The 20,454-nt window shown below is 45.6% G+C and overlaps 1 protein-coding gene across 1 annotated transcript in view; it reads left to right on the top strand.

Moving 5' to 3' along the window:
* The window catches only part of AFAP1L1 (actin filament associated protein 1 like 1), a 58,994-nt gene extending 41,160 nt beyond the window's left edge, over positions 1-17,834 (top strand). Inside the window, exons 10-19 of the mRNA XM_070414637.1 lie at positions 62-155; positions 376-534; positions 1,499-1,710; positions 2,572-2,717; positions 3,367-3,439; positions 6,169-6,280; positions 9,978-10,142; positions 11,814-11,992; positions 15,662-15,790; positions 16,003-17,834. Of these exons, the coding sequence (XP_070270738.1) occupies positions 62-155; positions 376-534; positions 1,499-1,710; positions 2,572-2,717; positions 3,367-3,439; positions 6,169-6,280; positions 9,978-10,142; positions 11,814-11,992; positions 15,662-15,790; positions 16,003-16,026 (1,293 nt within the window). The 3' untranslated portion in view covers positions 16,027-17,834. The remainder of the gene's footprint in view (positions 1-61; positions 156-375; positions 535-1,498; positions 1,711-2,571; positions 2,718-3,366; positions 3,440-6,168; positions 6,281-9,977; positions 10,143-11,813; positions 11,993-15,661; positions 15,791-16,002) is intronic.
* The last annotated feature ends 2,620 nt before the right edge of the window (positions 17,835-20,454 follow it).

Genomic DNA, 20,454 nt, shown 5'->3' with positions numbered 1-20,454 from the left:
CTGGGGGAGACTGAACCAACAAGGGGCCCTCTGATATGGGGCTGTCTGTGTCCTTCTCCAGAGGTTATCCCAAGAGAAGCAGACCTCAGACTCCGACAGCCTGGGCATGAGCGATAACTGTTCCACCCTTGGCCGCAGAGATGCCAGCGAACACGGTAGGAGCCTGTGGGGGATCAGGTGGGGATGCCAGAGCCGGGAGGGGCGGGGGCTTGCCACACGCACGCAGTGCAGAGCAGGTCCTGACCACTCTGGAGACCTGGGTGAGGTGACCTGACCTGTCCACATCTGGAGCTGTGGGCGAGGCCTCTGGGAAGGTGAGGGGTGGGTAGACCTGGGTCACGGGTCTCCCTCCCCTCCCCTGACCCATCTCTGCAGCAACAGGCAAAGGGAAGAAGAGCAGCCTGGCAGAGCTGAAGGGTTCGATGAGCAGGGCTGCAGGCCGCAAGATCACCCGCATCATCAGCTTCTCCAAGAGGAAGGCGCTGGCCGATGACCTGCAGATGTCCTCCACTGAAGAGGCGGTTCCGTGCTGTGGTGGGTCCTGGGCATACTAGGCATTCACTGGAGAATTCAGACCCAGTTGACCGGGCCCCTGGGGCCAAGCCAAGAGACCCTCCAGGCTTCATCCACCTTGCCCCCAGGACAGAGAGGAGAATCCTGCCACTGGATAGCTAACCCCCACCCCGTCGGTTTTCCATGTCCTCCCATCTCTACTCTCCCATGAGGACCTGACACTCAGCAGAAGGAAAAGCCAACTGACTCCCATATTTCTGTGACCTTAATTCCAGTTATTACCTGTCTCTAGGCCTCAGGTTCCTCCACTATGACAAGAGGAGAGTATCTTATTTCCCAGCATATAACATACCAGGTGTATAAAAAATATTTAAGTACTTTTCATTATAAATGCATTCAATGTGAGTTAAAAGTGGTTTGAGAGGGAAAGCGTATTATTCTACTCATTTAAATGCAGTGTTCCATGTGCTGGAATTCAATAGAAAAATCATATATTTTAGATATACAATAATATTCTAACCCTGGAAGAACAGTATAAAGGCACCTGGCTATTCAGAAATATTTTGTAAGCCGAGGGATTTCTAAACCCATGGGTCACAGGACTGTACCGCCCTCATTTTATAATTCTTTATCTTGGTTAGATGCTTTTACTCCCACATGCTGCCACCAGGGGTCAGCATGACCCATTATTTTAGGGAGAGGAAAGGCAAGAAAGAGAGTTGTGTCTCTTGTTCATTGTATATAGCAGTCCCTGCCCTTTTCGTCAAGCTTGGGGTGGTCCAAAGGCTGTGCGGAGAAGCGCAGATATGATTAGCAGTCCCCATTTCGCAGACAGGAAACTGAAACTCAGAAAGAGAAGAGGATGCCCGAGATCACAGGCCAGGAGAGAGCTGATCGGAAGGCCTTCTTCTAGCTAGAGTGCAAGGGCTGTCCAGGCGCTGTGGCCCTGGGGCACCCTCCACCACACTGCGCTCTCCCCTCCCAGGCTACCTGAACGTGATGGTGAACCACGGCTGGAAGGAACGCTGGTGCCGCCTGAAGTGCAACACTCTGTATTTCCACAAGGACCGCACAGACCTCCGGACCCACGTGAATGCCATTGCCCTCAGGGGCTGTGAGGTGGCCCCGGGCTTTGGGCCCAGACACCCATTTGCCTTCAGGATCCTGCGCAACCGGCAGGAGGTGGCCATCCTGGAGGTGAGAGAAGAGAGTCCAGAGGCCCTGGTGGTGGGAGTAAAGGGAGTGATGGCCTGGGTGCTGGCTTTTGTCTTGGGGCCTCTCTTCTTTGTGGCAATCTTTTGGCTATTTAGATTTTATAATGTTAACCCTGAAGGAAAATGTTAACAACTACCCTCTCGCGTTACAGATAAGGAAACTGAGGCCAGGGCAGCCAAGTGCTTTGTCCAAGGCTCCACCGAGGGTCAGTGGCCTCTTGGTCTCATCCTAGAACTAAAACCAGCCCCTTGGTCTTGTTTGCTTTGCCCAGTGCCCACTGCCTCTCTCGGTTCTTAAGTTCAAGAAATATTACTTCAGTAACTCACTTTTATTTTTGATAGTTTAAGATGGGTCTCTTATTCCTCTTAAATTATACACAGAGCTTTCTGGCAAAAAGCGTACTTTCTTCATTCAAGTGCAGCATGTATGGGCTAAGTTGATTTTATAATAATGCTCTTTCAATGAAAACTAACATAAGTATGCATTTAGTTGACCAGCAATTTCTGGCCGATCTTCCTGTAAACAATTGGCGATTATGATACAAGAAATAATATGATTGGGTTATGTAAGAAATAGCTTCCTCTAGTGAAAAGTAAGTATTTTTTAAGAAGATTCAGGAAGACTCAAACGTTCTCATATCTAAATGGTCAGGAGGACTCTGAGGATAATGAGCAGAGACCTGAACTGAGGGGACGGGGGGGCTATTTGGATTCCTGGATGTGTTCTAACCTTGTTCTTCTTGGATCCCCAAGTTTTGGGTACATAACAGGTACTGTATAAATATGGGGTTGAGTGACGTGAGCAGCAGCCAAAGTGAACTCAGCTTTGCCTCCGCTCCTTCAGGCAAGCTGCTCAGAGGACATGGGCCGCTGGCTGGGGCTGCTGCTGGTGGAGATGGGCTCCAAAGTCACTCCCGAGGCCCTGCACTACGACTACGTGGACGTGGAGACCTTGACCAGCATCGTCAGCGCTGGGCGCAACTCCTTCCTGTAAGAGCCGGCACCCACAGCCCACAGCCGCCCAGGACCTTTCCCGTCTCGGCTCCCTCTCAGAGGCTCGGAGTCCAGCCCTGGGCACTGGGCGGGAAGGCTGAGGAGGGCTCTGTTCCCTTGGGAAGTCAGAGTGGGTGTGTTCCTCTTCCAGCAGCAGGAGTGAGCGGGCTAAAGGAGGCGGCCCAGGGTCGGGGGAAGCCTTGGATAGAGTGAGCAAAAGTGGAGAAGTCCTTTTTTAGAGTGACATGGGCTCTGCTCGCATGCTGGAACCTTAGGCTCTCACACCCTCGAGTCCCTAGGCGGGCAGGCACGGAGCTGCTACGTAGAGTTTGGTACTAGAAGAGCTAGACTCGCATCTCAGCTCTATCACAATCATCAGCTCGGCTGGTTCCTTGCCGGTCTCAGTCCTCTGTTTTCTCACTTATATAATGGAGGCGATGCATTACTTGTTTCCTGGGTATTTAGAAGCACGTGGGTCCCTGCCTAGAAAGCCCTGAACACAGCAATGGCCCAGTGCTGCCTGGGATGGTTGTATCACTAACCTTCCAGTACCCACTATGAGCTGCTGCCAGAATCAAATGAGAGAGGGGACGGGAAAGCACAGGAAGCTGCAGAGTGCCGTCACATCAGACCTTGTATCTTCTAGATATGCAAGATCCTGCCAGGATCAGTGGCCTGAGCCCCGTGTCTACGACGATGTCCCTTACGAAAAGATGCAGGTACGATCCCTTGGGGCTGCCCGGCAACATGGCCAAGGCCACTTCTTGCTCTCCCTCTCTCTTTCCCTCACTGCAGTCGTGTGCCGCTTAGTGTCAGGGATACATCCTGAGAAATGCGTCCTTAGGCAATTTCGACCTTGTGCGAACATCATAGAGTGAACTTATCACAAACCTAGATGGTACAGCTACACTCCTAGGCTACATGGTATAGCCTACTATTCCTAGGCTACAAGTCTGTACAGCATGTTACTGTACAAAACAACATGAAATCAGTGAAGCACAAGAGAAAATGATGCAATCAAGAGACAGCAAACACATGATGTATGAGGCTGCTTGCTGCAGGTGTAACACGGTATACCGTTTTACAGTACACTTTTTTATAAGTAGGAAGAGTACACACTAAAATAACATTTAAAACTATAATAAATTTTTTTGAAGTATAGTAAATACATAAACAAGTATCATAGTTATTTGTTATCATCAAGTACTATGTACTGTACATAACTGTACATGCTATACTTTTTTTTTTTTGGTTAATCCTCACCCGAGGATATTTTTCCATTGATCCTTTAGAGCAGCAGTTCTCAACCTGTGGGTCGTGACCCCTTTGGGGATCGAATGACCCTTTCACAGGGGTCGCCTAAGACCATCAGAAAACACATATATAATTACATATTGTTTTCTGTGATTAATCACTATGCTTCAATTATGTTCAATTTGTAACAATGAAATTGGGGGTCACCACAACATGAGGGGTCACAGCTTTAGGAAGGTTGAGAACCACTGCTTTAGAGAGAGTGGAAGAGAGAGGGAAAGATAGAGAGAAACATCGATGTGAGAGAAACGCATTGATTGGTTGCCTCCTGCATGTGCCCTGGGGAGGTGCCTACAACCAAGGTAGGTGCCCTTGCCTGAACTTGAACCCGGGACCCTTTGGTCCACAGGCTGACTGCACTATCCACTGGGCCAAACCGGCTAGGGCTGTGCTATACTTTTATAAGACTGGCAGCACAGTAGGTTTCTTTATACCAGCATCACCACAAACACTGAACAATGCATTACAATGTTAGGACAGCTATGATGTCACTGGGCATCAGCTCCATTTTCAGCTCCATTATCATCTTATGGGACCACCATTGTATATGCTTCGACAGAAACATCATCATGCAGCACATGATGGTACTCCTTTTTTCCTTTGCCTCAGAGAGATTTTTTTCATTTAACCAGCAGCTGGAAGGGGAGGGATGAGGCGCAGGATGAGGAATCCCTGGAAAGGAGGCTGGGTGGTACAGTGAAAGGCTCCCAGATCAAGACGGGGAAGGGCTCTGGACACTGGAAAGCACCATTCCAGTTTGAGCCAGGTGTTGGGCTCGCCGCCCTTTAACACTCTGTGAACTAAGGCTGCTGATTCAGTGGTGTCTAGAGGCGGAGGCAATAACTGGGTGGCCACACCTGTAGGCCTTCACCTGGTGGCATCCACAGTCTGGGTTTCAGCTCCCAGGACCAAGTCTCCTGTCTTGCTCACTAAACCGAGGAGATATCAGCTCATTAATTACAGTGAGGCCTCTGTGGCCATCACACAACCCAGACTGCTCCTGCTGTGGAGCAGCCTCCATAGAGAGCCAGAAACGTACATTCTGTCAGATGCTGGTGGTGGGTCAGGCCCCACAGTGAGGGGAGAGGGGGGAACCAAGCTACCAAGGAAAGCAGACGCACATCGGGACCCCTGCCTTGGGCAGTGCTAGGTCACACTCTGAGGTCACACCTCTAGGACTCCCTTCGCATGGTCTTTCTGACACAGATGAACCAATGGATGCAGCTTGAGATCTTTCTCATTTGCAGAGTTTAGGAGCAAGAGCTTAATACTTAAAGGAGCAAACTTTGGACTGAGGGCTCAATCTGAGTTACCTTGGGCTTCACCTCTCTGGTCTTCACTTCTGGGCTTCACACGGATATGATAAAACCTAACTGTCTGCACTATTGCAAGAGCTAATTGAAATATTTTAAGGAAAGAACTTAGCACAGGGCCTGGACAGGAAGTTCTTACACAGAAAAGTAAACCGCACTGCTGTTACTGAAATCACTATTATATTACACTAGAGGCCCAATGCATGAAACTCGTGCAAGAGTAGGCCTTCGCAGCCGCGGCTGACTCGATCCCACAGCTGCAGCCCTGGCTTCATCCCAGAAGGACATCCAGAAGGACGTCCGGTCTAATTAGCATATAACGCTTTTATTATTATAGATTATTATCATATTCCACTCGTGGTTCCTGAGCTTTGACAGATTCTGAGTGTTCTTAATACTCTTCATGCACAAATGTATAGTCAATCTATGTAACTTCTATCATCGGCGGATGTCATCCATGACTTTTTTTTTAACAATTCAGAAAACTTTCACGATACTTCGAAATAAGAAGAGGACAAAATATCTATGATAAATCAAATATGTCACCCATAATCTTTTCAGACTTAATTTTCCTCTCTGCACATATTCCAATTTAGGGCTATCTTCTGCTGCCCCACCCCACAGAATGGTAGGAGGATCCAATAATATACTGCTGGTGAAGGTGGTTTATAAATTGTTGAGTGCCGCACAAGTTTAAAAATGTAAAGCCAAGATCTCAGAGGTCCCATGGCACTCACCCACCGAGCACGGACCAGAATACACCCGTGTTGATGACTCTGGGCCTACCTGCACTTCATCTTCTTCCTCCATCTCCCTCCCAGGATGAGGAGCCTGAACGTCCCACCGGTGCCCACGTGAAGCGCCACGCCTCCTCCTGCAGTGAGAAGTCCCATCGAGTGGATCCGCAGGTCAAAGTCAAGCGCCATGCCTCCAGTGAGTTCTGTGGGGGAGGGGGAAGGGTGAGGAGCAGCCCATGAGTGGAGGGAGTCTCAAAATCATTTTCCTCCAGGGATCAGGCAGGTAAATAAATGAGTGAATTGAGGTGTAAGAAAATACTCTACCATAAGAAAATCCACATCATAAGTACAGTGATGAAGGACAGCTTGCATGTGGCCTCAGAGGAGAAACAACAAGGAGTGGGGTAGGAGAGACTGTAGGAAACTGGAGTGCTCAGGAGTGGCCGCTAAGCTCCAGCCGATGGCCCCCACACAGCAGTGCCAATTATTCAAGAGAAACCAGAAATCTAGACTTTGTATGAAATCTATATACGCATAAAGAAAGTACTGAAAAGAGAGGAGAGAAAGAAGCGTAAAAAAAATAATATATATAATTAAATATATATATAAATAAGTAATATTTATATATATATAGAAATAATGGCTGAAAACTTGCCAAGTTTATTGAAAAACATTATTGATATATCCAGGGTACCAGTGAAGTCCAAGTGAAATAAAAGCAAAGAGATCCACAAAGGACACATCATGGTCAAAATGCTAAAGCCAAAAGGAGAAAACCTTGAAAGTAGAAGAGAAATCTATTTGTCACTTACAAAGGATCCCCAATAAGATTAACAGCTGATGTATCAGAAACAACAGAGGCTTTCCTCTTTTTTAAAAAAAAAAATATATATATATTTTATTGATTTTTTACAGAGAGGAAGGGAGAGGGATAGAGAGTTAGAAACATCGATGAGAGAGAAACATTGATCAGCTGCCTCCTGCACACCTCCTACTGGGGATGTGCCCGCAACCAAGGTACATGCCCTTGACCGGAATCGTACCTGGGACCCTTTAGTCCGCAGGCCGACGCTCTATCCACTGAGCCAAACTGGTCAGGACTGAGGCCTTCCTCTTAAGATCACCTGTGCCCAGCCGGGTGTGGCTCAGTGGTTGAGCATCGACCCAGGAACCAGGATGTCACTGGGTTCAATTCTTGGTCAGGGCACATGCCTGGGTTGCAGACTCAGTCCCCAGTAGGGGCATGCAGAAGGCAGTCAATCGATGATCCTCTCTCATCATTGATGTTTCTATCTCTCTCTCCCTCTCCCTCTCCCTCTCTGAAATCAATAAAAATATATTTAATTTTTTTAAAAAAATCACCTGGAATACTATTCAGCAATAAAAAGGAAAGAAGCACTGATACATACTACATTAGTGCATTAGTTACACTAGTAACTTGGACATTAAACATTCCTTATTTTCCCCTCCACTATGGAAGCCCGGATTTTTCTGGAAGATACTTGGGCAGTTCTGAGGCAAATACTTTATCACCACTACTAGGAGGCCCACAGAATTATAGCTCCTTGCAACAAGCTAGTTTGCTTCTTCACCACCATTTGAGTGACTCAAGGATTACAGAGTTGGGCGTGAGATAAGCTATTCTCCCTGGCGCCAACACAGTAAGGCAAACCGGGGCAGTGACTCCCAAGAGTGAGTCCACTCACTGGTTCAGACCCTAAGGAAGTTTTCCCTCATCTGCAATTGAAATGATAAAAATAAGCGCAGTGCGGGACGTTTTCCATAAATCTAAATCTATTCCATGTCAATGACTACTTTATTCTGCATTTGTGTTCTCCCAACTCTGGGGATGTTACCATATTATTTATTTCATAAAATGTTTGGGATAATTAGATGGTAGTTGGTATTTTTAAGGGTCTTTTCTGTTATGTCAACAACCCTTTGTTGGTCTGCCCATTTTCTTGATTTTACCAGTCTATAAAATCCAAAATCCTGGTAGCCAGCTCCCCAGATATGCCATTGTCTATCTGGAAAGTTGGAGGGAGTAGGGGTCCCCTTCTCTGCCCTCCATGCTTTATTTATGATCTGGTTTGACTTGCAGGGTAGTTGTGGCAGGAACTGATTTTTGCATGAGTCATTGGGCAATCATTGCAATCTCTACAAGAACTGGACAGACAAGACCCACACAACTATCAGTAAATCATGGGAATCAGTCCACACGCCACCAACTTACAAAGGACCTTGTGTGGCTGACTGTAGCAACAACATACTAGTACATAAAATTTCCCTGAGAGGTTTGACTATGGCCTTGCCCCAGCTAGAGCAGTATTACCTGGCTGGACCCTGGAGTTAGGTGTACATGGGTTCAAACCTAGATTTTGCCATCATTACCAGTAAGATCTAACCTCTCTGTGCCTGTTTCCTCAACAATAAAATAGAGCTAATAATAGTCAGTTTTTTTGTTTGTTTGTTTGTTGGGTTTTTTTAATATATTTTATTGATTTTTCACAGAGAGGAAGGGAGAGGGATAGAGAGTTAGAAACATCGATGAGAGAGGAACATCGATCAGCTGCCTCCTGCACATCTCCTACTGGGGATGTGCCCGCAACCAAGGTACATGCCCTTGACCAGAATCGAACCTGGGACCTTTCAGTCGCAGGCCGACGCTCTATCCACTGAGCCAAACCGGTTAGGGCAGTGGTCGGCAAACTGCGGCTCTTTGGCCCCTTGAGTGTGGCTCTTCCACAAAAGACCGACTTCTGCGCATGGGCCACGAAGTTTCAATTGCTCTGTACGTGCGTGCCCGCACATGGTATTTTGTGGAAGAGCCACACTCAAGGGGCCAAAGAGCCACATGTGGCTTGTGAACTGCAGTTTGCCGATCACGGGGTTAGAACAGTAGTCAGTTTTTATGAGAAGGAAATGGAAATGCATATAAGTGGCCCAGTACTTAGTAAATACTCAATAAACTTTTGCTATATTTGTTTTTATTTATTTCAGAGAGGAAGGGAGAGGGAGAGAGAGATAGAAACATCAATGATGAGAGAATCATTGATCAGCTGCCTCCTGCACACCCCCTATTGGGGATCTAGCCCGAAAACCCAGCATGTGCCCTGACAGGGAATTAAACTGTGATCTCCCGGTTCATAGGTCAACACTCAACCACTGAGCCATGCAACCGAGCTATTTGTTGTTTTTATCCATCATCATAGTGTAGAGTCCATAGTAGACTACTAGATCCCTCTCTACCCCCACCATTTCCTAGTAATAAAATGGGCAATGCCTGACTTTAGCCTAAGGTCTTGATTCTCTATGGATCAGAGTTATATCTACCAGTCTCCTTGTCTTACACATACCTGAGAGTTGACTATAAAATATGCCCTTTTAAAACCAAAGTATGTTATACATCACAAAATTTGTTTTACATTATTATTATTATTATTATTATTATTATGTAACCTTTACTAAGCACTTATTATTTGACAGGTACTACACTAAGTACTTTTCATGAATTATCTCATTTTAAACCTACCACAATGCAAAGAAATAAATTTGATCAATATCCACATTTACAAATGAGGAAACTATAGCTGAGGGAAAGACACAAAAACATCACTATTCTCTTTTGCCTGATGTCACACAACCAATAAAGGGCAAAAGAGAATGCAAACCTTTGTCTGGTTCCAAAGCCCTTGCTCCTCACCCCTGAGCTCTACCTCCCTTTTGCTCCTTGCTTCCTTAGAGCAGCCACATTAATGATATCGAGGGTTATCGCTCTAAATGTCCCCATTTTTATAGATGGAGAAGTGGAGGCTGAAAGAGACGCTAACACCACCCAAATGCCCTCTCAGAGGTCAGAACTGAGGCCCTTTTCCTGCCTCCTAACTCTGCAGGTGCCAATCAATACAAGTACGGCAAGAACCGAGCTGAGGAGGATGCCCGGAGGTACCTGGTAGAAAAAGAGAAGCTGGAGAAAGAAAAAGAGACAATCCGGACAGAGCTGATGGCACTGCGGCAAGAAAAGAGGGCGCTAAAGGATGCCATTCGGAACAATCCAGGTACCTACATGGTGTGGTCCTAGGGCTTGGCCTTTCCCTAGAACAGATCACCTGGTTTCTTACTCAAGACAGGTGAGCTTCTCCCTCCTTCCTCCTTTTCATCATCATCATCGCTACCACCACTACCACCACTACCACCACTACCACCACCACCACCACCATCATCATCCTCCTGACTAATGGAAGGGCCACCTATTTGATAACTGCTTTGGGGGTAAAGGGATTAAAAAAGCATCACAAAAATGTGTACACTTAATGTAAGATGCAATCTGATTTTAAAAACGTTAAAATGTGAAAAACAGCGTGTCCCTTAGAATTAGAGAAATAAAAGATCATTTTGAACCTCACATTAACTCATTCATTCACAGATGGGTGCTGAGCATGGCTATTTGAGCGTAGGTCCAGGTGCTGGGGATGATGGACAGCACCTAGTACATAGCGAGCATGCAATATGTGTTTACTGAATGAACAACTGAATGAATGAAATGAACCCACCATTACTAGAAAACCCTCCAGTGCAGCCTCCCTCAGGGTAAACATGGACTAATTTTTAAACCTAGAAAGGCCCAACATAGATAGCTCTTGGTACCAAGAAGGCTCTAATACAGATATGTTGGGTTAAACTGAATAAGCAGCAAAATCCTAGTAGGAACCCCTGGTTTGTAAAGCTCTATGACTCTTGGTTACAAGGAACAGAAACCAAAGTTAAACTGGCGTAGTAATGAAAAAAAAGAAAAATGCACTTGAAAAACTGAACAATCAGGTATATCAAGGTCAAAGGACTTAAATGATGTCACCAGGAAGTACCTTTCTCCAACTCTTGCTTTGGCCTTCCTCTACATTGGTTTCATTCTCTCCAGCCCTCACCTAATCCTCTCAGCCACCCCAGCAGAGAAAACTTCTCTTCCTAGTGGCCCCCACAAACACTTCACTCTGACCAACTTTGATCCCTAAGCCAATCACTGTGACCCTGATTGAGATAGGATTATGGGCCAGGATTAAGTTATGTGCCAACCCCTTGAACTAGGATTGAGTAACACCCATCCAAACTATCCTATATAATAAAACCTTAATGTGAAAATAGACCAAACGGTGGAAGGACGGGTCTGTATGACGTGTACTGACCACCAGGGGGCAGATGCTCAACGCAGGAGCTGCCCCCGATGGTCAGTGTGCTCCCATAGGGGGAGCGCCACTCAGCCAGAAGCCGGGCTCATGGCCTCTCCCGCCACCTCCGCTGCAGGCAGGTAGTAAGGAGCGAGGGGTCCTGGAGTGTGAGAGCCCCAGACTGTGAGAAGGATATCTGACTGCCAGCTTCGGCTCGGTCCCGGCAGGCGAACATCCCCCGAGGTGTCCCAGACTGCGAGAGGGCACAGGCCAGGCTGAGGGACCCCCCAAGTGCACGAATTTTGTGCACTGGGCCTCTAGTAAATAATAATGAAGGAAATGTGGTTTCCCAGGGGGAAAAGCCGGGTTCTGTATCTAGAAGATGGGGAAATGGGTATTGGGAAGGTAAAAAACACACTACCCCAGGCCCAAAGTCCACCTCTTAACCAGGACTGAGGATAGGAAAGGTCCTCTGGAGGGGCAGACTCGGGCCTGAGGCCCTGCCAAACTGCTCGATGCTTCAGGCCAGGCTCAGCTGTTTCTCATCAATGTCTTTGGAAACAGGAGCAAAGTTAAAGGTTCTGCAGGAGGCCGTGGCCACACTGGAAGCTCAGTGTCGGGCGAAGGAAGAGCACCGGATCGACCTGGAACTGAAGCTGGTGGCTGTGAAGGAGCGCTTACAGAGGTCTCTGGCAGGGGGCCCAGCCCTGGGACTCTCCATAGGCAGCAAGAACAAGAGTGCGGTGAGTCCACTCCCTACTACACCAGGGGCAGCTGCTCCTAATGCCCTCACATGCTACAGATCTTGCTCATCCTTTGGGGCTAGGAGTTATGCTCACTTACAGATAACAAACGAGGCCCTAAGAGACATGCCATTGGTGGCACAGCTAGGAAGGGGACTCTCACAGCAAGTTCTCTGGCCTCTGTTCTCTCCACTGACGCACCGTCATTTATTTGACTTTGTATCCTGAATGCAGTCTTAGAAGTGGCCTTAAGGTTACTGATAATAACTACCGTACGTTGAATAAGAATAGCAAACTTGTGTTAACCAATTACCACACCATCTTAACCTGTATTATCTCACATAGTCTTCACAGCAGTCCTATGAGATAGTACTATGCGCATGCACCCCATTTGACAGCCAAGGAAACTGGGATTTTTATTAAGAATTGGACTGTATGGCCCAGCTGGCGTGGCTCAGTGATTGGGCATCGACCTATGAACCAGGTCACAGTTCCATTCCAGGTCAGGCGCATGCTTGGGTTACAGGCTCAAGCCCCAGTAGGGGCATGCAGGAGGCAGCCAATCAATGATTTTCATCATTGATGTTCCTATCTCACCCTTCCAATCTGAAGTCAATTTTTAAAAAATATTAAAAATAAGATAAAAAGAATTGGACTGTATTTTTTTTTATCATAATAGCCCTATCCCTTTACATACTCTGAAAAATAGTAGGTGTGCAATAAATGTTTCAAATGAATAAATGTTCTACTTGCTTTCAGACAAGGAAATTAAGACTCAGAGAAATGAAGTAATTTGTCTGCTAAGTGCAAGTTATCATTGAGAACTTTCATCTTATTATTGTCCAAGATAACAGCTGCCTGGTCCTATGACTAGGAAGTTAGGGCTGTTTCTCCCACCCTACATTTCCTCTCCATGGGGCATTTCTACCTTACTTAAAAATTAAGAGCTTAGGAGGATTTCCAGAAGATGACGGCGTAGGTAGACACCTATACTCACCGACTCCACAACCACATCAAAATTACAACTAAAATACTGAACCACCATCATCCAGAATTGCTGGAAAGCTGGCTGAATGGAAGTCCTACAACTAGAGAAGAAGAAAGCACACTGAGACTTGTAGGAGGTGCAGAGGCATGGAACGGGCTGGTCCGGCACCTGCATGTGCTGCTTTTTTAATCAGGAGGGAGATCACCTCTGTGGAGGCCACCCAGAGGAGCAGGGGTCCCAACCGCACACCAGAACCCTAGCCCAGGGTCCCAGAGCTGGGAAAAGAAGTCCCTACAGGCAGTATGAAATACAGGCTGTAAAAACCAGTGCAGATTGGGGCTCAGTAACACAGAGGCTGCTGGAGACCCAGCTATTCCTCTTAAAAGGCCAGCACCAGGAACTGAACTTACAAGGTCCTGCTTCCTCTGAGCTCCAGTACCAGGGCGAGGCTCTGGGGAACACAGACACATACGAGGAGGAACTGGATTGTCTGGCTTCATGGCAGGAACTCAGGGGCGGCTTTCCCCCAGATGGAGGTGCTCGCAGGGATCACTGTTCCTATGCTGGGACCTCCCCAGTAGATCCCAGGGCTGACTGGCGCCATGTCTGTTTGCTCTGCCCTGGTGATTCCCTAAGACCCTGCCTCATCCAATTTAAAATCCCACCCAATCTGTGTGCAGCAGGTTTTGCATATGAATGGCCTGTCCTTGTTCAGGCTAAATTCTCTCAAACAAGCTAGAGCTGGGTCAGGGAGCACCAAACCTATCAATAAAAGGCCCAAGACCCAGCACCAGCACCAGCCTGACTTGCTTCACAGCTGGGCCTTGTCTGGGCACTTCCAAACCCAATACAAAGAGGAGGAATCTGCAGATCTCTCTGTACCTCCTGCTGGGTGGCCCCAGGCAGTGGCTGACTTTGCACCTCCCTAGAGACTCAAAAGCCAGTGCACCTAGTGGTCACTGTCAGACCATACCACATTACAACTCTACACATCCATAAGCAACACACTCAAGGGGCAGACTCAGTGAGCAACAAAGCCCCACTGAAGCAAGTCCTGCTCCATAGAGGTGTCTCCTGCACAGCAGCTCTCCCACTGTGGTTGCAGCTGGTCCTCACAGTCAATTGGCCTGGAGATCAGTTTCTCCCAGTGATACTAACAGCAATCAAGTCTCAACTACAACAAGACTGTGCTCACAGTCCACAAAGAGGTGCACCTGGAGCTCCCAGCTCAGGTGACTGGGGAGGCTGAGCCACTGGGCCCTATAGAACACCTACTACATAAGGCCACTCTACCAACTCAAGGAGACATAGTGGCTCTACCCAATACATAGAAAGTGAAGCAGCCAAAATGCGGAGACAAAGAAACATGTCACAAATGAAAGAAAGGGAAGAAAGCAAAGTACTGCAGTTAGAGTTCAAAACCACAGTTGTAAGGTTACTCAAGAATCTTCTAGAAACCTCCAAAAAAAATGGAAAAGGACCAGTCAGAAATAAAGCATACATTGCCTGAAATAAAGAATAATATACAACCAAGATTACTCTACCCAGCAAAACTATCATTTAGAATTGAAGATCAGATAAAGAACTTCACAAACAAGAAAAAGCTAAAGGAGTTCATCACAACCAAATCAGTATTATATGAAATGTGGAAGGGTATTCTTTAAAAAGAGGAAGAAGAAGAAAAAGAAAAAGGTCAAAAATATAAACAACAAAATGGCAACAAATACATACCTATCAACAATTGAATCTAAAAATCAAAATAAATGAGTAAGAAATCTAATGGACACAATAAACTGGAGAATAAAATAGAACCAGAGGCATGTAAATGGAACAGACTGACGATTCTCAGAGGGAAGGAGGGTGGAGGGTGGTAAGAGATTAAACAAAAATCTTATATGCATATATGCATTACCTATGGACACAGACAATAGGGTGACGAAGGCCTGGGGTGGGGCGGGGACCAGGTGGAGGGGGGCAATACGGGGTGGAAAAAGAGGGACATCTGTAATAATCTCAACAATAACAATTTTTAAAAATTAAGAGCTTAAAGGCCAGGGACAGAGTCACAGAGGGCTGGTGGACAGACAAGAAGTGGTTAACTCATCCCAGCTGCTTCCTCCCACCAGTAGGCCCTGATGTTCACATTCCAAAAGACTTTCCCTCCACTTTTGACTCTTTCCATGACCTTTAGAGATAAAGTTTTCTCTAAATTCCCTGCAAGCTAAGCTGTTAATATGTCCCATGTAAGGAACTACATCCAGTAAGGTACTAAGCAATCACCTGGAAAATTTCAGGGTAGCGTAGAAAATTAGAAGGAATACAGGAGAGAAAAAGATAGGAAGAACAGTGGGGTAGGAAACCTAGCTCTCCCACTCCCCAGACATGTGACCTTGAGCAGTGACTTGACCTTCCTACTTTTCTTATCTTTACAATAAGATAACTAATAGTACCTACTTCATAGGCTTGAAAAGGCTCAATAAACTAATCCACACAATGCCTAGTATATAGTGAGGGTTCAGTCATTTCAGCTGTCATTAGCTTATTCCAAGGCCTTCCTCCCTCATCCTGTTTGATGCTAGTATATGTGTATAGTACCTTTTATATGCATTCTTTGGAGGGCAGGCTGGGTGAGGTAGACAGCACTAGACTTCACCTATGTAATTATTTCTTGTCATCAACAGGAAACTGCAAATAAACCCCAGAACAATCCTCCAGAGCAACCTCTCCCTGTCAACTGTGTTTCTGAGCTGAGGAAGAGGAGCCCATCCATCGTAACCTCCAACCAAGGACGGGTGCTGCAGAAAGCCAAGGTACAGCCCTAGATGGTTTTTCTCAGTGATAAGAGCGTCGTCGTGGGTTTGATTCTGGTCAAGGGCACATACTTTGGTTGCAGGCTCAGTCCTCAGCCCCAGTTAGGCTACATGCAAAAGGCAAGCAATCGATGTGCAATGAAGTGTTTTTATCCTACAAGTCACACTAGACTATTCAACAAACTGATCTGTCTTGTCTTTCTGTACTTCAGGAATGGGAAATGAAGAAGACCTAAAAAGAGGATGAGAATTTTATCCAAAGGAAATATCAGCTTGTCCATCTAAGGCAGAAATGCTTTTTTCACAAGGAGCTACCAGAAGACTGAAAGTATCCCCCACTCTCTGGGGCACCCAAAAGACCAGCCTTTATTGTCTGCATGATCAAAAGGGGTATAGGGAGGGACGAAGTAGAAGGGAAGAGGGAAATGAAGGGCATCCCTATATAACTTTACAGAGGGTGGGAAATGGGGGTGGAGGGAGACAGACATCTGCCCAGTTGTAAAGATTTTGTTAAATGTCTTTGCCTTCCCTTCTGAAGGAATGAAAGCATGTGTGAATAAGCCATTCCATCCCACTCTCAGCATCCCATTCCCAGTCCCTAGGGCAGAGGAAGGCAGTGCTGAAGTATCAGTGATGCAATAGAGAGAGGCGACTTGATCATCCAATCACATTTGTGTTGGGCATTATTGACAGCCTTTGGGCAAGATAAATAGGCTGAAAAATCAATAGAACTATCCCTGCCTGCATAAAGGTGCACAAAAGCTATAGAGAACATGCAAATTCTACAATCATTCCTCATCTGCTTTAGGCAGATGCAGTGACCAGAACTCCAGATTTGAATTGTTTTCAAATCAGAGATCTAAGTAAGCAGCAGGCAAGGAGAGGTTCAGTAGCTGACCTATGTTAAGCTCTGAGTGATGCTCAATGACAGGAGCATGGATTGCTAATGTCCACAAGAAGTTTCGAGCTTTGTAGGGTGGGGTCATTTGCTGTCAATCAAGTCCTTTCCCTATTTTATATGACGCTCTGGCACCAGGAGTTATGGTTAGAAATGCAGGAGACACTCTTAATATGTTTATCCTCATCTTGCACTCAAGAGGCCCACCTGCCTGCTCTTCCGTATCTGCCATCAAGTAAAACTGTCAGGGAGAACCAAGAGGACAGTGGCCCATTTCTGCCACATGAGTGCCTTTTACAAGCACTTGATATTTTTGTAGAGGAGCAAGGACTTCAAGTCCTGGGCAGTCTCCTTGCTGTGCCACTAATGACTTTCTCAACACTGTGGGCATTTTATAAGTCTACTACATTTCCCTCCAATAAAGATAAAACCATTGAGCCATTGGAGCTCAGAGGTTAGCTCAAAGGTTAGCTCAAGGGGAGAGAAGGGAAATCCCATAATAACCTCTGGACACTCTGCTAGAGGCTTCACATACTTGACCCTGCCTAAGGCTTTACATACTTGAAGCCTCGTCCAAACGTTTCCACCCTCTGAGGTAGCTGGAGACCAGAGCAAGAAAAATAACCTGACCCACAGCACCCAGCTGGCCAGCGATGGAGCATAAGTTTTAGGGCTTATAGAGCCTGTCTGTATCCAGACGGGGCTGGGTTTGAGCCCTGCCTCTGCCACTTAACAGCTGTGCCTTTGGGAAAGTCACTTGACCTCTCTCATTCTTGTTTTCCTTGCCTAGCAAAGCCAGGTTAACAATAGTATGTCCCTCCCAAGACCGTTGGGGGAATTAAGTGAGATAATACACAGTGTCCAAGTAATAGCAAACATCTAGTCAATAGTGGTTCTTATTATTGACTTTTACATGGTAATTACAACCACCAAAAGCTATAAGGCAACAATCTGTAGCCGAGTTTTCATCCAGATTCCACCTGAGTATCTTCAATAGCAGGCACTCACACACTCTGGATTGTCAATATGCCTTTTAAAATGTGAATCTGAAATGTCACCTGACAACCCAATTGTGTCATTGTTTCCCATGTAGTTATTTTGAGACTAAGTGTCTTTTTCCACAAATAAATCTTAAGACTCCTTTGAGAGGTGGACCCTAGAAAATTAATAATTAACATTTTGAAAAGAATTTTTATCTATTTATTTAAATATATTTTTATTGATTTCAGAGAGGAAGGCAGAGGGTGAGATAGAAACCATCAATGATAGGAGAATCATTGATTGGCTGCCTCCTGCATGCCCCCTATTGGGGATCGAAACCTGGGCAGGGAATTGAACTGGTGAGCTCTTGGTTCCTGGGCCAATGCTCAACCACAGAGCCACACCCAGATGGGCTAATTAACAGTTATTGAACACTACCACGCATCAGGCACTATGTTAGCCAGAGCCAGCTTCACAGGCATGCAGCCTGTGCAGTCAGGCTTAGCAGGGTTCTGTGCTTGGTTGATTGCTCTGCTGTTGCCCTCTTAATAAGTTTAGAACAAGAGGTTCCACATATTCCTTTTGTCCTTTAAATCAGCGGTCACCCACTGGTGGTCCGTGAGGTCCGAAAGGTTGGCGATCGCTGCTTTAAATTATGTAGGCAGTCCTGGTGCTAACTAATCACTTTTCTAGGCATTATCCCTTTAGTCTTCACTAAAATCCCGTGACATAGATACTGTTATCCAAGTTTTCACAGTTCAGGAAATGGAAACCAGAAAAGTGAGATAATTGGCCAAAGCCCACAGTTAGGAAGTAGTGGAGCTAGCACGGGAATGCAAGGTCTGACCCTAGAGGCCTTCTCAGTTCCAAATGGATAAAGGCTCTATTTCATTCATTTCTCCCCCTCCCCTTGCATTGCAGCATTCAGAATGAAGCACAGTAGCATTTAATAAATAGATGAATGAATGTATGCAGCACATTTGGTCTAAGTTGAGCAACTAAGAGAAGTGTAAAGAAAATGGCTAGCCCTAGCCGGGTTGGCTAAGTGAATAAAGTATCAGCCTGCAGACTGAAGGGTCCCAGGTTTGATTCCCGTCAAGGGCATGTGCCCGGTTTCGGGCTCAATCCTCAGTAGGGGACGTGCAGGAGGCAGCTGATCAATGATTCTCTCATCATTGATGTTTCTATCTATCTCTCCCTCTCCCTTCCTCTCTGAAATCAATAAAAATACATTTTTTTAAAAAAGAAAACGGCTAAAGCATAGATGCCAGTTCTTGCTTGTTAATGCTTTGTTTGGTTGTTTTTCAAAGTACAGGCTCATGGATCTGAGGTGGACTTGAAGCTCCAACCTTCCCAACACTCCCAGATGTTTGGACTATCAAACTTCTAGTGTCAGATTCTTAGCGGGGGACCTTGGGCAGGTTCACCAACCTCTCTGAGCCTCAATTTTCTTATATGTAAAAGGGGATCATAATCCCTTTTTAAGTCGTGTTGCTCTGCCCCTAAGGCCAAAAGAAAACATAAGGTGTTAGCTTCAACACATCTGAGTTGGGCCTTGGATAGAATATAAACATGCAATTCATGGAATTCATGTCCTCATGGAATTCACAGACAAACAGAGAGAAAATCTGGCCCAAATAGGTACAAGTAACCCATGTTCTGGTGCATGCACTCAAATAAGGAAGGCACACTTCTCATCCTTTAAAAAATATTTTTTTAAAACCTTAGGGACTATCCAGTAACTAGTCTGGATATGCCTTCAACCCCAACCACCAGTCACATCCTGTCAGCTTTCCATACTAAAACTCTCGAAAATACATCCACTTCTTCCTATCTCTACTCATTCCATCAAACTTCATCAATTCAGTCAACAAATATTTATTGAGCATCTATTGTACTAGATGTCAGAAATCACAGCTCTGAACAAAATAGCTTCATGAAGCTCATACTCATTAGGAGAACAAGCAAAAAGAAAACAAAGCAAATAAAATACTAATATGAAAACAAAAATGTGCTGGACACACCTAAAATAGTAGCTGTTTTAGATAATGTCTTTGTTGAGGTGACCCTAGAACCCTTGCATGGACTATTCCAATAGCTTGTCTCCCTACCTGTTTCTCACATCCTGAAATCTCCTCCCTACAGCAAAGTGACTCCTTTAAACATGTACAGGCTTTGTAGCATGTTCCCATTGCAATCAAAATAAGACTCATTCAAAACTTTTTGAACTACATCAGGGTACTGTTCACAGACCAAAAAGAAATCTCTACCCTAATGGAACTCACATTTTAGTGGAGGGGTGGGGGGGTGGAGAGAGAGATGAGAAAATTGGAAGAAGAAAAGCAGGGAACAGTGATGGAGGAAGGAGGAGTGTCAGGACCCAATATTTTATTTTATTTTCAACATATATTGTTATTGGTTTCAGAGAGGGAGAGGGAGAATCATTGATCAGCTGCATCCTGCATGCCCCACACTGGGGAATTAGCGCACAACTCAGGCATGTGCTCTGACGGGAACCAAACCACTGAACCACACCTGCCGGGCTGGATCCTGTACACAAAAGCTATAGTGGCAATCTGATTTACATTAGGTTAATGATTTACATTAACCTAATTCATATAATTATATTAACCTAATTCATATAATTGCCACATTAATATAGTGGCAATACATTTTAGCTGTATAAAATTGTAGGTTATACGTATAATTAAATACAAAGATCTTTCTTATTCAGCACAGGTTCTCTTCTCTAATATAGTATAATTAAGCTATATTAAACCCATCT

This window comes from Myotis yumanensis, unplaced genomic scaffold (genome assembly GCF_028538775.1).
Source record: "Myotis yumanensis isolate MYYU_CA2020_CCGP unplaced genomic scaffold, mMyoYum1.0.hap1 SCAF_5, whole genome shotgun sequence".
Lineage (NCBI taxonomy): Eukaryota > Metazoa > Chordata > Mammalia > Chiroptera > Vespertilionidae > Myotis > Myotis yumanensis.
This window is presented reverse-complemented; position numbering and strand designations above follow the sequence as displayed.